At 37.5% G+C, this 14233-nt stretch overlaps 2 protein-coding genes and 1 long non-coding RNA gene across 6 annotated transcripts; 1 reads left to right on the top strand and 2 right to left on the bottom strand.

The window, feature by feature from the left end:
* Window positions 1-2031: 2031 nt before the first annotated feature.
* On the top strand, window positions 2032-14189 carry LOC103515920 (U6 snRNA-associated Sm-like protein LSm5). Of its 4 annotated transcripts, none has more exons than XM_017446865.2 (3): window positions 2032-2187; window positions 3486-3750; window positions 13999-14189. In XM_017446865.2, exons 2-3 carry the CDS (start codon window positions 3505-3507, stop codon window positions 14029-14031), a joined length of 279 nt encoding a protein of 92 aa, XP_017302354.1. In that variant the 5' UTR covers window positions 2032-2187; window positions 3486-3504; the 3' UTR covers window positions 14032-14189. The 4 variants fall into 4 exon arrangements, with proteins under 4 accessions (XP_017302354.1, XP_008479086.1, XP_008479084.1 ...); XM_008480864.3 differs by lacking the exon at window positions 3486-3750 and adding an exon at window positions 2975-3239 and having other exon boundaries at window positions 2055-2187; XM_008480862.3 differs by lacking the exon at window positions 2032-2187 and adding an exon at window positions 2409-2483.
* LOC103515918 (b(0,+)-type amino acid transporter 1-like) lies at window positions 4329-7503 on the bottom strand. Its single transcript, XM_008480861.3, has 4 exons — window positions 7396-7503; window positions 6515-6611; window positions 5679-5847; window positions 4329-5243 (listed from the first exon to the last, which is right to left on the bottom strand). The coding sequence occupies exons 2-4, from the start codon at window positions 6578-6580 to the stop codon at window positions 5014-5016; spliced, it is 465 nt and encodes a 154-aa protein (XP_008479083.3). The 5' UTR covers window positions 6581-6611; window positions 7396-7503; the 3' UTR covers window positions 4329-5013.
* Window positions 7957-8372, bottom strand: LOC113470208. The gene is made up of 2 exons (XR_003393346.1): window positions 8342-8372; window positions 7957-8033 (listed from the first exon to the last, which is right to left on the bottom strand). It is a non-coding gene; the product is annotated as an uncharacterized LOC113470208 (long non-coding RNA).
* Window positions 14190-14233: the final 44 nt, after the last annotated feature.

Raw genomic sequence — 14233 nt, 5'->3', positions numbered from 1 at the left:
CTCTCTCTCTCCCTCTCTCCCTCTCCCTCTCTACCTCCCTCTCTCTCTCTCCCACACTTTCTTTATCTCTCTTTCAAGAGCATAGCAAATAAAATCAATCAATTCAATTCTTTCCACAAATCTTTTGTTTCCATTAGAATAATAAGCGCCTTTGTATTAATCAGACGAGACAATCCAATGTTCTGACAACCAAGCAAGCAAGCGCGTTACTGTAACAACCACTGTAACAACCATGCCCTCTTTGGATAATAATAATATGTAGTAATAATAATAATAATAGTGCTTATTTATACTGCTCGCATAGGACTGAAAAGTCCCTTTACTCCAGCAGTAGGCTACTACTATTATTGTGGTCAAATTCTCAAATTGTATTGAAGATAAAATTCCATACCTCGGCTGGGATTGAACCCACGCCCTCCTGTTTAGCAGACGAGCGCCTTGACCACTACACCACCGAGGCAAAAGAGCTTCAGAAGAGGCAAATCCTCTCCGTTTTCGACAGAACCTAGCTCTTCCTCCCTCCTCTCGTGTTGCACCGACACTAATGAATAACAATAATGAAATCTAACTGTTATTAAACCAGACTCTTCAAGACGGTATTCTACAGCTACACACACATACACACAAACAGACGTACTTCTAGTGTGTGATAAATTGGAATGTGGGTATTTTTCTCATCCTGATAACACAAACACAAGTATACAGGGTGAGCCAAGTGGACGGTACCATTAACAATCTCAGCAATACATAATTATTTTAACCTTCGGGAACGTTATCATTTTTTAACCTCACTCAATTCTTCTTTTTCCTCGCCTTTTCCCGTGTTCAGACGGGATCGTCGTTTTTCGTCAGCCTCTCAATCAGCCCTAGGGTGATTGCTTTTGGACTGACAGTTGGTTCTGGCTACAATTTTTTTACTTTCAATGGCTAATACCAGTGGTCGCTCTAACACTGTATATTATGCTACTAAGTATGCTAGTGTAGGTCTGTATTGTTAGGAGACTGCGTACATACTTTTTGGTTTATATTTACCTACCTGTGATTTAATACTAACCTGCGTACAAATAGAATCTAGATTTTTTCGTTTATTCGCCTTCCATTCATCTCATCTCTCATCACGTCTCATTCATAAAATCATGTCCTTTTGATATTCTGGTGGAATTGAAGGGTACGTCTGGACGGTACGTACCTACATGAGAATCTCAGGAATACCTATACCTAGGTACCTAGGTCCCACCTACTGGGTGGCAATGTGAGAGTAAGGAGTTTGCAACCCTAATAGGGGAAGAAAAAATCTAGAACATTCAAAATACGTGTTGATCTGGTGATAGATTTCCTACCCATCAATACACCGAATTCTTGTTCTCATTGGACTATAAAGACAATCAATCAACTGTGCTTAAACTTACTTAAACATACTAAGTACGCCATTACTTACTACATTAAAATTAATTTGTAAGTAATTACCTAATTTAATTACAGATAGGTATAACTTAGGTACACACATAACTGTGTGCTAATGCTAAGGACAATTTAATGCAGATTCTTCATCCTTGAAGCAAAAATCCAATCCTAAGTAGGTACCTATCTAGTGATATTAGAAACAAGAAAAGAGAGAAAGAAGGAAAATAGAAAAAAATCAGTCGCGCTTGGGTGATGTTTCAAAGTCATAGAGCAGGAAAAATGAGGACCAACGAAATTTTTCTTTTTCTTCTACGACTTCTAGATTCCGAGATAAATCGATTAATAAAATGCCGTTAAATCGTGAACTTTGACGTCACATCAAATGTCCCGAGCAAAGCTCTCTCGCAGGCAACGCATTAATGTGTTTACTTAGGGCCTTCGGTGCAGGAGGTACCGACTGCTGTTGTGATTTCACCCCACTGGGCCACTGCCCTTTCTTGGACTCGAGGACTCGGAGCCTCGCCTGTGTTGGGGCCGGGCGCCGGGAAAATGGCTTCACACTTTTGTCAACATGTGAAATCCAATCATTTGGAACCTCCTTCGAGAATATTCAAACGACCGCGAAAAATTCAAATTTGTTAATTCACAAGAGAAAAGTTCAAAAACACCGAAAATCGGAATTTAAAAGTTGAAAGTTGACTATTTTAAGTGGTAAGCCGACTACTCCTTGTTAAAACTTGATATTGGTCACCTATTACAAGCTTGGATAAAGTACATTTGAAGGTAAGTGCTTCGGAATGTGTATCTGTCAGATTTCCATTGCATGGGAAATGAGTTAGGACATTTTCAGTTGTCATGATAGTCATTTGCTCAGTTATTTTGCCTCAGACCTGATCAATTTTATTCGGGGATTACCGATGATCACACCAATAACCTGTGCATATTCCAGAAGTCAATACAGAACTTTGTACCTACCTACCTACCTATGCTATTTGATGAAAATATACCTACCCCGACTACTCCTTGTTAAAACTTGATATTGGTCACCTATTACAAGCTTGGATAAAGTACATTTGAAGGTAAGTGCTTCGGAATGTGTACCTGTCAGATTTCCATTGCGTGGGAAGTGAGTTAACTTTTAAGGACATTTTCCTGATGGTATAATGTTCGTTCCTCTACCTTGTAAGCGCTAGGCCGCGGGTTCGATTCCCGCCCGGGGCGGATTTTATCCTGATGGGATAATGTTCGTTCTCGAGGCTGGCTTTCTCCTATCCTGTCTTCCTTCTCTCTTCGATTTCGGGACGATAAGACCATAGCAGTTACAGTTCCCTCTCTCAAACCTCTCTTAAAAAGGACATTTTCAGTTGTCATGATAGTCATTTGCTCAGTTATTTTGCCTCAGACCTGATCAATTTTATTTGGGGATTACCGATAATCACACCAATAACCTGTGCATATTCCAGAAGTCATCAATACAGAACTTTGTACCTATGCTGTTTGATGAAAATATACCCACCTATTTATTGATTTTGCCGACTTGGTGTTTATGATAACCAACATTTTTTCCCAGGACCCATATTTTATACACAATGACAGCACCATCTGTTGCCACCAACCCATCTACATTACTTCCCCTTGAACTGGTTGACAAATGTATTGGCTCTAGAATTCACATCATCATGAAAAACGACAAGGAAATTGTCGGCACTCTGAACGGGTTTGATGACTTTGTTAACATGTTGCTTGAAGATGTCACCGAGTATGAAAGTACCCCGGAAGGAAGAAGGATTACTAAGCTGGATCAAATTCTGCTCAACGGGAACAACATTACCATGGTGAGTTTTTATTATTAACTTTAAGGACATTTTCAGTTGTCATGATAGTCATTTGCTCAGTTATTTTGCCTCAGACCTGATCAATTTTATTTGGGGATTACCGATGATCACACCAATAACCTGTGCATATTCCAGAAGTCATCAATACAGAACTTTGTACCTACCTATGCTATTTGATGAAAATATACCTACCTATTTATTGATTTTGCCGACTTGGTGTTTATGATAACCAACATTTTTTTCCAGGACCCATCTTTTATACACAATGACAGCACCATCTGTTGCCACCAACCCATCTACATTACTTCCCCTTGAACTGGTCGACAAATGTATTGGCTCTAGAATTCACATCATCATGAAAAACGACAAGGAAATTGTCGGCACTCTGAACGGGTTTGATGACTTTGTTAACATGTTGCTTGAAGATGTCACCGAGTATGAAAGTACCCCGGAAGGAAGAAGGATTACTAAGCTGGATCAAATTCTGCTCAACGGGAACAACATTACCATGGTGAGTTTTTATTATTATTATTATTTATTTATACACTAAGCAACAAGGTCATGTGTGACCATAGTAATTGATTGTGTGATTTTTTGGAATGTTTATTTCTCTAAAATTTGATGAAAAAGTTGGCACAGAAGAGATTTTTCCCACAAGATGAAAGATTGTTGTTTTGAGAAAAGGAACTGTACCTGCTAAGGTCTTATTGTTCAAAAAGCAAAGAGAGAAGGAAGAGATGGAGGTTAAGAGGAAGCCAGCCATTCAAGAACAAATCTTATCTGTGCAGGATAAAATCTACCCTCATTGGGAACAGAATAAAAGTGTATAAAAATACAAAGCATTACAGTTAATTTCCAACAATACCTAATTGGTGGTTTTTCTTTTTTCACACAAGATTTGAGTATAATTGACTAAAAATTGACATGAATATGTACTAGATTCCTATATTAGAAGGGAAAATTTGCTCCTTAGGTTGTTGACAAGCTAGAATCAGGTAATAATTGAAACTTCCACAGGAAGTACCTACATATTCCGTAAAAAATGCTTATTAATTCATGCTTTACATAAATCTATTTCTTCAATGTTTTGTCCATAACAAAAGGTATTTCTTTCTTGGAATACTGATTTGTAAAAAATACACTATAAACTTGTTCACATACCGACATATTTACTGATTATATCAAAGCACATAAACAAAAATAATACAATAGTAATACCATAGGAGTTTGACAAGAAAAAAGCGTATACAAAAGAGAGAGAAAAAAATGTATACTGTAATACTTAGGTATCAGCATAGTACTCCAGGGTTGATAAACCCTAATATGAGCACAAATGAGATCCTAATAGCTGGGTCTACACACTCATTGTGGCATGAGACCCTATATTCAACATTCAATGGGTGAGTGAGACCCTAAAGTCTTCTTTAAATGGGTGACAGACCCAGGAATGGGACCCTATATTCAACTTTCAATGGGCAACTCAGACCCTACATTCAACTTTCAATGGGTGACAGACCCACGAATGAGACCCTATATTTAAGATTCAATGGGTGACTGAGACCCTTAATTCATCTTTCAATGTGTGAGTGAGACCTTGTATTCCTCTTTCAATTGATGACTGAGATCCAGGAATAAGACCCTTATTCAACATTCAACATGGGCATAAAACCCTATATTCATTTTTCAATGGGTCACTGAGACCCAGGTGGAAGACACAGAGACACTACATCCAAATTTCAATGGGTAACTCAGACCCAGACATGTCAGACTCAATTCAACTTTCAGCTGACTGATTCGAGTCCTTCACGGCTCCATTGATAACAATGGGGGTGCGTACTTCCACTTCGAGCAGAGCATGTTTCTCGACCCCATTGGCTTGCACATCATCCGAGGAATGTTTGACGGACAGAGAGACACCGTTGGATTCCGTGTCACTATTATCCGGGTCGGTTTGGTCTGGAGGCACCACCTTCAGGAGGACTTGAATGAAGTAGGTGATGTTGTCTGGAGGGGGAACCAAAAAGAAAGATTGGTGATAGAGAAACTTCCTTATTTTCTGACTATTAAAGTCTTAGATAGCCAGCCTAGTTATCTTGGAAATGTTGTCTGGAGGGGGAACCAAAAAGAAAGATTGGTGATAGAGAAACTTCCTTATTTTCTGAATATTAAAGTCTTAGATAGCCAGCCTAGGTATCTTGGAGGGTAGGGCGACTGCCTTGTAAGTGCTGGGGCGGATTTTATCCTGAATGGATAAGGTTCGTTCTCGGAACGGCTGGCTTTAACCTCGTGATTTTACAATTTACATTCATGCCTAATCAGGATATCAAGAATGGAAGTTTTTGGTTGGAAAATTTCTATCCCGGTCGGGACTCGAACCCAGTACCTCAAGGTTGTAAGTCGCTCGGCCACAGAGGTGAATCAGTTTGGTGATTTACTTACCCAGATAAGGCATTCTGTATTGATAATATACAAATGGAATGTAGACCAGAATACCAAGCACTATGAACGCTACTGCTATAAGGAACTGAGGTGCAGGCTTGGTAACTATTGGAGTCAATGATAGAACTATGGACATGATGAGCACAAATATTGGAATCACCAGAGGCACCTGGGAACAAAACCAAAAATACATGGCGATTAAAATTTGGTTAAAAAAGTAAATAAATTATTGAGTAACCGTAGAACATGCCCAACAAGACCCAAATAGTCCAAATACTAATGTGATCATCTAGCCAGCGCAGCGGAGCGCTACGATAATCACGTTGAAAACCAAGTTCCCGATTTTTTTTTAAAGGCTTTAATGGCAGGATTCTTACACTAATCAATTAATCCTTCTATGTAATTCTGTAAGTGATAACGGTAATTTATACAGTTTCCTCTATCAAACCTCTTGAAAATATATATATTTACTAGCTGAATTCCGTCGCTTCGCTCCGCTAGTCCATATCTTGATCATATCTCAGGATCGGTTTAGATTTTCGCAAAATCCTTTCTTATTGCACACCTAGATGACCTATAAAACCCATAAAAGGAATATCCCTACCAAATTTCAGCTTTCTAGGTGTTGTGGTTCAGGAGATAGAGCGATCAGTGTGTGAATATAGTGAATGGATCTTGATTTTATAATATAAGATTCCCCAAGTTTTGGACCACCTTTATCACTCTTTTTTAAAAAAGAGTCACTTTTTTTAAAAAAGAGTCACTTTTTTTAAAAAAGAGTCACTTTTTTTCGTTCCCGGGAGTCGAACTCGGAACTCTCTACATCGGAATCTTACCTGGAAGAGTACAGCAGGGGCTGGAGTGAGACGTTTTACATGAACAAATGAGAATGCCTGTAGCATATGTCCCTCTCTTCCTGCAGCATAACATAATCTGTAACATAAACCAAATAGATTTGAGCAATATGAAGAAAAGGAAGATGAATTTTATGTGTTAGACATTAGTATGAATGCCCGTCACGAAATTCCTCAATAAATATGCTACCACCTACGGTAAATTTTATAACGTAACTTGGACTTCCAACTCCGATGTCCACCGCCCACACACTATCAACATTATTGCCTTAGGGCCTTCGGTGCAGGAGGTACCGACTGCTGTTGTGATTTCACCCCACTGGGCCACTGCCCTTTCTTGGACTCGAGGACTCGGAACCCCGCCTGTGTTGGGGCTTGGGGCTGGGCGCCGGGAAAATGGCTTCACACTTTTGTCAACATGTGAAATCCAATTATTTGGAACCTCCTTCGAGAATATTCAAACGACCGCGAAAAATTCAAATTTGTCAAAAACACCGAAAATCGGTAAATCGGAACGTTTTTAAAACTTTTTACTAATTTTCTTTAAAAGTTGACTATTTTAAGTGGTAAGCCGACTACTCCTTGTTAAAACTTGATATTGGTCACCTATTACAAGCTTGGATAAAGTACATTGGAAGGTAAGTGCTTCGGAATGTGTATCTGTCAGATTTCCATTGCATGGAAAATGAGTTAACTTTTAGTATGAATGCCCGTCACGAAATTCCTCAATAAATATGCTACCACCTACGGTAAATTTTATAACGTAACTTGGACTTCCAACTCCGAAGTCTACCGCCCAAACACTATCAACATTATTGTCAATATGTCAATGAACCAAGTTGCACAATACTAACAATAATTACCTGGTTACACCAAACTGAACACTGAGAGCACATCCAAACGTGGCTAATACCACACCCAGGGGTACTATGAACTGAAACGGACCTAGCACTCTCTCACTGAATGCCTGAAATCATAATGTATACGTCAGTATTACAGGTACTCCGTCTTGCAATTGGTGGTATCTCAATTTAGCATAAAGACAGCACGAAAGTTTTTCACCGCCGATTTCATTTCGTAGAAATGCGTGTGGTCTGTGTCGTAGCATGCCCGTCACGAAATTCCTCAATATTCGTGTGTGGTCTGTGTCGTAGCATGGCCATGCTAACTCCGTACACAAAAAGCCCTTAGGTTTAGGTGTAAAGGAGCATAATTCAATGAGTGCTCGAGGTAATGTAAATAAATTAATCAATTTGACCTGTAATCACTGCAGTTTGAGACGTAGGTAAATAAGGAACTACGCAATGTAAGACCATTTTGTTCACAATTATTCAACGTGACTTGAGATATACTAGATTACTATGAACCAATTGAACGATCAATTACGCGGGATATTGTTAGAAAAGTTTATAAATAGGACTGGAGCACATCCAAACGTGGCTAATACCACACCCAGGGGTACTATGAACTGAAACGGACCTAGCACTCTCTCACTGAATGCCTGAAATCATAGTGTACACATTAGTTTTACAGGTATTACTCCATCTTGCAATAGGTATCTCAATTTGGCATAGCACGAAAGTCACCGCCGCTTTTATTTCGGAGCAATAAAGCAACTGCTACCTTCGACGCGTGTGGTCTGTGTCGCAGCATGCTCATGCTTAACTCCATACACAAAAAGCCCACTCTGAGGCTTAGGTGTAGGGGCAAACGCCCTAAAAGTCGGGTTGCTTACGTGAATCTTCAAACAGTTGAAACCTAAGTTCTCTATTTCAACACATTTCTGAATCATAAACAAAGTTTACTTACCACAGCTACAGCAGGCGAGGCTATCATCTCAAAAACTGGGTCCATAATTCTCCTCTAATTCACCGAACAATATTATAGATACTCAGGGACCCTGGTTGTTTTCCCCGTCGCATAAATTACCTAGTCTGTGTTTACTTTTGAGAGCTGCTCATTGTAATTTTCATTCCCATGTACATAATACATACCTACATACAAATGTACATACACCTATGTATACTTACATATTGTATAGGTGTCTGGGAAAAAGCCTTGCACGGGGACATGAAATTTTGTCGTGGGAAGTTCTTAAGCCTAGGAAGCGGGAAAAAAGAACGTAAACGCTATTTATAAATTTAACAAATTACTAATACCTACTCGAGTATAAAAATAACATTTATGAATAATTAATTATGTAATTAATATGCACAAAATACGTTTAAGATTCCAGCGGAGAAATTTGGACTGTCAAAAATGTATTAAACATAAGGCAAACATCTCCATAGTTTTTATTTTATTTTTTTTAAGAGGTTTGACAGAGGGAACTGTAACTGCTAGGGTCTTATCGTCCCGAAATCGAAGAGAGAAAAATTCCATACGTCATGGTTTAAATTCCATTACAAATTCAAAACTGCCACTAAATCCACTGATATCTTACCTACATCTCGCCTGCTTATTTAATTTGCCTTATACTTACTAATGTAAATGTATGTAAGTAATGAGAGGGAGGAAAAAAAATCCACTAAATTTTTCCTTATGCCCACTTACTTTAAATTTGCTTAAAAAACTTGATCTTGCTTCTAGGTAAGTGAAATGCTAATGATAACTTATGTCACTCTTACAGGATATAATGTTAGAACCAGATTGGTAATGAAGTTTAGTCAAGAGGAGGTAAATTCAGCCACGTTTTGGTTCATTCGGGTTTCATATCTTGATCTTCTATGTAATGCAGGTAAAATGCTAATAAATCAAATGTCACATAACTACATGGCTAACAATGTTATGTGTTATGTTACTTATGTTAAGTACAGTTAGATAGGACTAGAGGTTCATTGAACCATACAGATCACTTAGAAAAAAAGACCCTATATGGGCCCCAAAATGTTCAATCAAGTTCATGAGAAAGGACTTTCATGCATTGAACATTTCTGCCAAATTTCATAAAATTATAAAATCAACCAATCGTTTGAGAGTTGAGAGGACATAAACAGATTAACTGACAAATTACACAAAATTGATTTTTCTCCTTCTCCTCCTCCTCCTCCTCCTCCTCCTCCTCCTCCTCCTTCTTCTCCTTCTTCTTCTTCTTCTTCTTCTGACAGTTCTGAGGGACATTTATCATCCCTAAAGTAAAGAGGGAAGACAGGATAGGACAAAGTCAGCCATTCCAACAACAGACCTTATCCATTCAGGATAAAATCCACCCCGGGCGAAAATTGAACCCACAACCTAGCACTTACAAGAGTGATGCACTACCCTCCAAGCTAACTAGGTTGGCAAAATTTCTTTAGTTAAAACTTAGAACTCAATTATGTCCTATCTATGTATGAGGTGAACGATTGATTAATTTGTTTTAATCGAATAAAGTTACATCAATGACAAAATGAGTAAAACTTTGAAACAAGGTTAATGCAATTAATTCCCATACGAAGGATTAAAAGGGATTTTATACTCAAATAGGGAATGTTTTCACTACCCACACTGTTAGATGTGCAGGCACTTGCATAGTTTACAAACATGTTGTCTGGAGGGGGAACCAAAAAGAAAGATTGGTGATAGAGAAACTTCCTTATTTTCTGAATATTAAAGTCTTAGATAGCCAGCCGAGTTATCTTGGAAGGTAGGGCGACTGCCTTGTAAGTGCTGGGGCGGACTTTATCCTGAATGGATAAGGTTCGTTCTCGGAACGGCTGGCTTTAACCTCGTGATTTTACAATTTACATTCATGCCTAATCAGGATATCAAGAATGGAAGTTTTTGGTTGGAAAATTTCTATCCCGGTCGGGACTCGAACCCAGTACCTCAAGGTTGTAAGTCACTCGGCCGCTCGGCCACAGAGGTGAATCAGTTTGGTACGGTCGGGACTCGAACCCAGTACCTCAAGGTTGTAAGTCGCTCGGCCACAGAGGTGAATCAGTTTGGTGATTTACTTACCCAGATAAGGCATTCTGTATTGATAATATACAAATGGAATGTAGACCGATGCACATTGCACACAAAATTTGTAAATACAGCATATTTGATCCCTTCTTGATAAATTATACCAAGGGCTTGCAACACAAGGGTCTACTTAAGTAGATAGGTATTTGCCAATTGCAATATGTAGTTCTGTGAGCTCTTCTACCCAAATTATTTCTTTCAATATTTTGGCATGAATATTATTGGGAATCCCAATAAGTTGGTACTTACTCCACTAATTTTAATTCCCAATAATATTATGGTAGACATTTTGTTTCAGTGTACCTACTTACATAATTTATTTATTCACATACCTCCAATATTAATCAGTCTTTTTTGTGACATGTGTAATGTATTCTTTATCAGGACCTTATGATCCAATCTCAATTTAGACATGAGTAGGTACTTACTTAGTTGCTTAATAATAAATTGCATGTAGGCTTTTTTTTTTGATAAAGCATCAACCTGAGGTAAGACTTTTTTAGGCTGAATTATCCTGAATCATGCTAGCCCAAAATAAACAATTGTGGTTTATCTATTTTGAACATTTTAGAATAAATAATTTAGAACAAAAGATGACTGAATTGGTATGGTATTTCCTTTGGCCATTTCAGATTCATTCAATACATTTTAGAATAAATAATTTAGAACAAAAGATGACTGAATTGGTATGGTATTTCCTTTGGCCATTTCAGATTCATTCAATATTTTTTTTATGATCAAAAATCTTTGCTCTTAAGTCAGACTGAAGACAATTTTGGCCAATCAAATGTTTGAAATTGATGCTTCAGTGCCACTTGAGTCAATATCTTGTTCATAAATTTCCAGATAAATAAAAAATCACACCTTTTGATAACAGCACCAAATGCTACATTCATAAAGCTTCTGAGCAAATGCATGAAATATGTCAATGACCAACGTTAAAATCCACATGAGAATCCCTAAGTCCAAGACGTTAGTTGAAGATCCAGAACGATTCTCCAACAAGCATTTTTCTGTAGTCCATAGTCTACACTCAAGAATGCCATGCTGTCTGCTTTCCAGAGTCAACTAGTGACAAAGTGTAGGGCTTGAAGCCACCTATTAGACAGGGGTCGTAATTCTGACTCACATCATGAGCTTTTGACATGCTTTTGAAAATGGACACCTTTTTTACATATTAGAATTCAACTGATTATTGTTGAGTTGTTTCAGCAGAAAACATATTTAGCTTCACAGGTACCTAAGCTTAAAACAAGCAAAATATTGAATGAAAGTTTAGGGCTTAAAATTTAATGATTTTACATCACTTACCAAAGATTCTGGTTGCGTAGATTATTGTCAAACACACGGTTATTGAACTAATTTTAAAACACAAAACACACAAAGAAATGTAAATTGAATAAAAGGATTAAGTTTATTAATTATTCTGCTAATCAAAATCAAAAATTAATTTAAATTCGAATTATAATCTACAAATTTCAAGAAAAAAAACACTTTTCCCTTGCAAATCACAACACAAAACTAGCAATTTTCGATTACAACGCCACGAACGGAAAATGTATGTACTAAAAATTCAGTACACACTTTTAGTACAAAAATTCTTCGTAAGAGCGCAGCACAATACAGACGCCTAACCAAGGAGGTAAGAATGTTAAGGACAAAGGGCACCGGGACAGGAATGGTGGATCAGGCTCGTTTCCAGGATTTTAGTTAGAGGGGCCAAAAATCAATAAGTTTATTAATTATTCTGCTAATCAAAATCAAAAATTAATTTAAATTCGAATTAAAATCTACAAATTTCAAGAAAAAAACACTCTTCCCTTGCAAATCACAACACAAAACTAGCAATTTTCGATTACAACGCCACGAACGGAAAATTTATGTACTAAAAGTTCAGTACACACTTTTAGTACAAAAATTCTTCGTAAGAGCGCAGCACAATACAGACGCTTAACCAAGGAGGTAAGAATGTTATGGACAAAGGGCAGCGGGTCAGGAATGGTGGATCAAGCTCGTTTCCAGGATTTTAGTTAGGGGGCAAAAATCAAAACTGATATCCCTTCTTCCTCCCTCCTCTCGTGTTGCACCGACACTAATGAATAACAATAATGAAATCTAACTGTTATTAAACCAGACTCTTCAAGACGGTATTCTACAGCTACACACACATACACACAAACAGACGTACTTCTAGTGTGTGATAAATTGGAATGTGGGTATTTTTCTCATCCTGATAACACAAACACAAGTATACAGGGTGAGCCAAGTGGACGGTACCATGAACAATCTCAACAATACCTTCGGGACCGTTATCATTTTTTAACCTCACTCAATTCTTCTTTTCCTTCGCCTTTTCCCGTGTACAGACGGAATCGGCCTTTTTCGTCAGCCTCTCAATCAGCCCTAGGGTGATTGCTTTGGGCTGACATTTGGTTTTGGCTACATTTTTTTTTTTTTTTTACTTTGAATGAGTAGCTACCAATGGTTGCTCCCACACTGTATAATAAGCTACTAAGTATGTAGTAAGGTAAGTACGTATATATGCTAGTGTAGGTCTGTATTGTTATAAGATATAAGGAGACTGCGTACATTCTTTTTGGTTTATACACTATTCTTCAAATCTGCTAAATCTAGAATCTAGATTTTTTTTTAATTTCGTTTAATTCGCCTTCCCCATTCATCCTATCACATCACTATCACAATCTTGTCCTATTGACATTCTGGTGGAACTGGAGATGGTGGAGGAGTATTGTTTGGATTTTGAAATCCAACTTTTTAAGGCCTAAGATTCACAAGAATCTCATGAATATACATACATAGGTGCCTACTAGGTGGAAAATGTGAGAGTAACTAGGGAGTTTGCAACCCTATTAGGGGAAGAAAAAATCTAGATCAATACACCAAATTCTTGTTGATCAATACACCCATCAATACACCAAATTCTTGTTCTCCTTGTACTATAAAGACAATCAATCAACTGTGCTTAAACGTACTTAAACATACCAAGCACGCAAATAATACATTAAAATTAATTTGTAATTACCTCATTACAGATAGGTACTTATACTTAGGTGCACACATTAAGGACAATTTAATGCAGATTCTTCATCCTTCAAGCAAAAAATCCAATCCTAAGTAGGTACTTATCTCGTGATATTAGATACCTACATTCGAATCTCCTTGGAAATGTCACATAATCAATCAACTGTGCTTAAACGTACTTAAACATAACAAGCACGCAAATAATACATTAAAATTAATTTGTAGTGCACACATAACTGTGTGCTAAGACCAACCAATTCAATGCAGATTCTTCATCTTTGAAGCAAAAAATCCAATCCTAAGTAGGTACCTAATACCTATCTCGTTCGAGCACAAGAAAAGAGAGAACGAAGGAAAATAGAAAATTGAGAAAAACGGAGACAAAAATACCAGAAAAGGGGAGGCAAGAAAGAAGAGAAAGGAGCTTTTTTCTTCAAAAGTTCATTATTGACATCCCCCGAATTTCATCTTTCTTTCAGTTGGTACCTGGTGGAGATTTGCCTGGGGAATAAAACTTACCAAGAATGAAATCTACAAATGTTTAACATACGGAAATATATTTTAAAATATATTTTTCTTACAACACAGTGTGGCACTGTTAAATAACAACTATGTACAGAATAAAGGTGTATAAAAATACAAAGCATTACAGTTAATTTCCAACAATACCTAATTGGTGGTTTTTCTTTTTTCACACAAGATATGGGTATAATT

The sequence above is a fragment of the Diaphorina citri genome, unplaced genomic scaffold (genome assembly GCF_000475195.1).
Source record: "Diaphorina citri unplaced genomic scaffold, Diaci psyllid genome assembly version 1.1 scaffold1441, whole genome shotgun sequence".
NCBI classification, from domain to species: domain Eukaryota; kingdom Metazoa; phylum Arthropoda; class Insecta; order Hemiptera; family Psyllidae; genus Diaphorina; species Diaphorina citri.
This window is presented reverse-complemented; position numbering and strand designations above follow the sequence as displayed.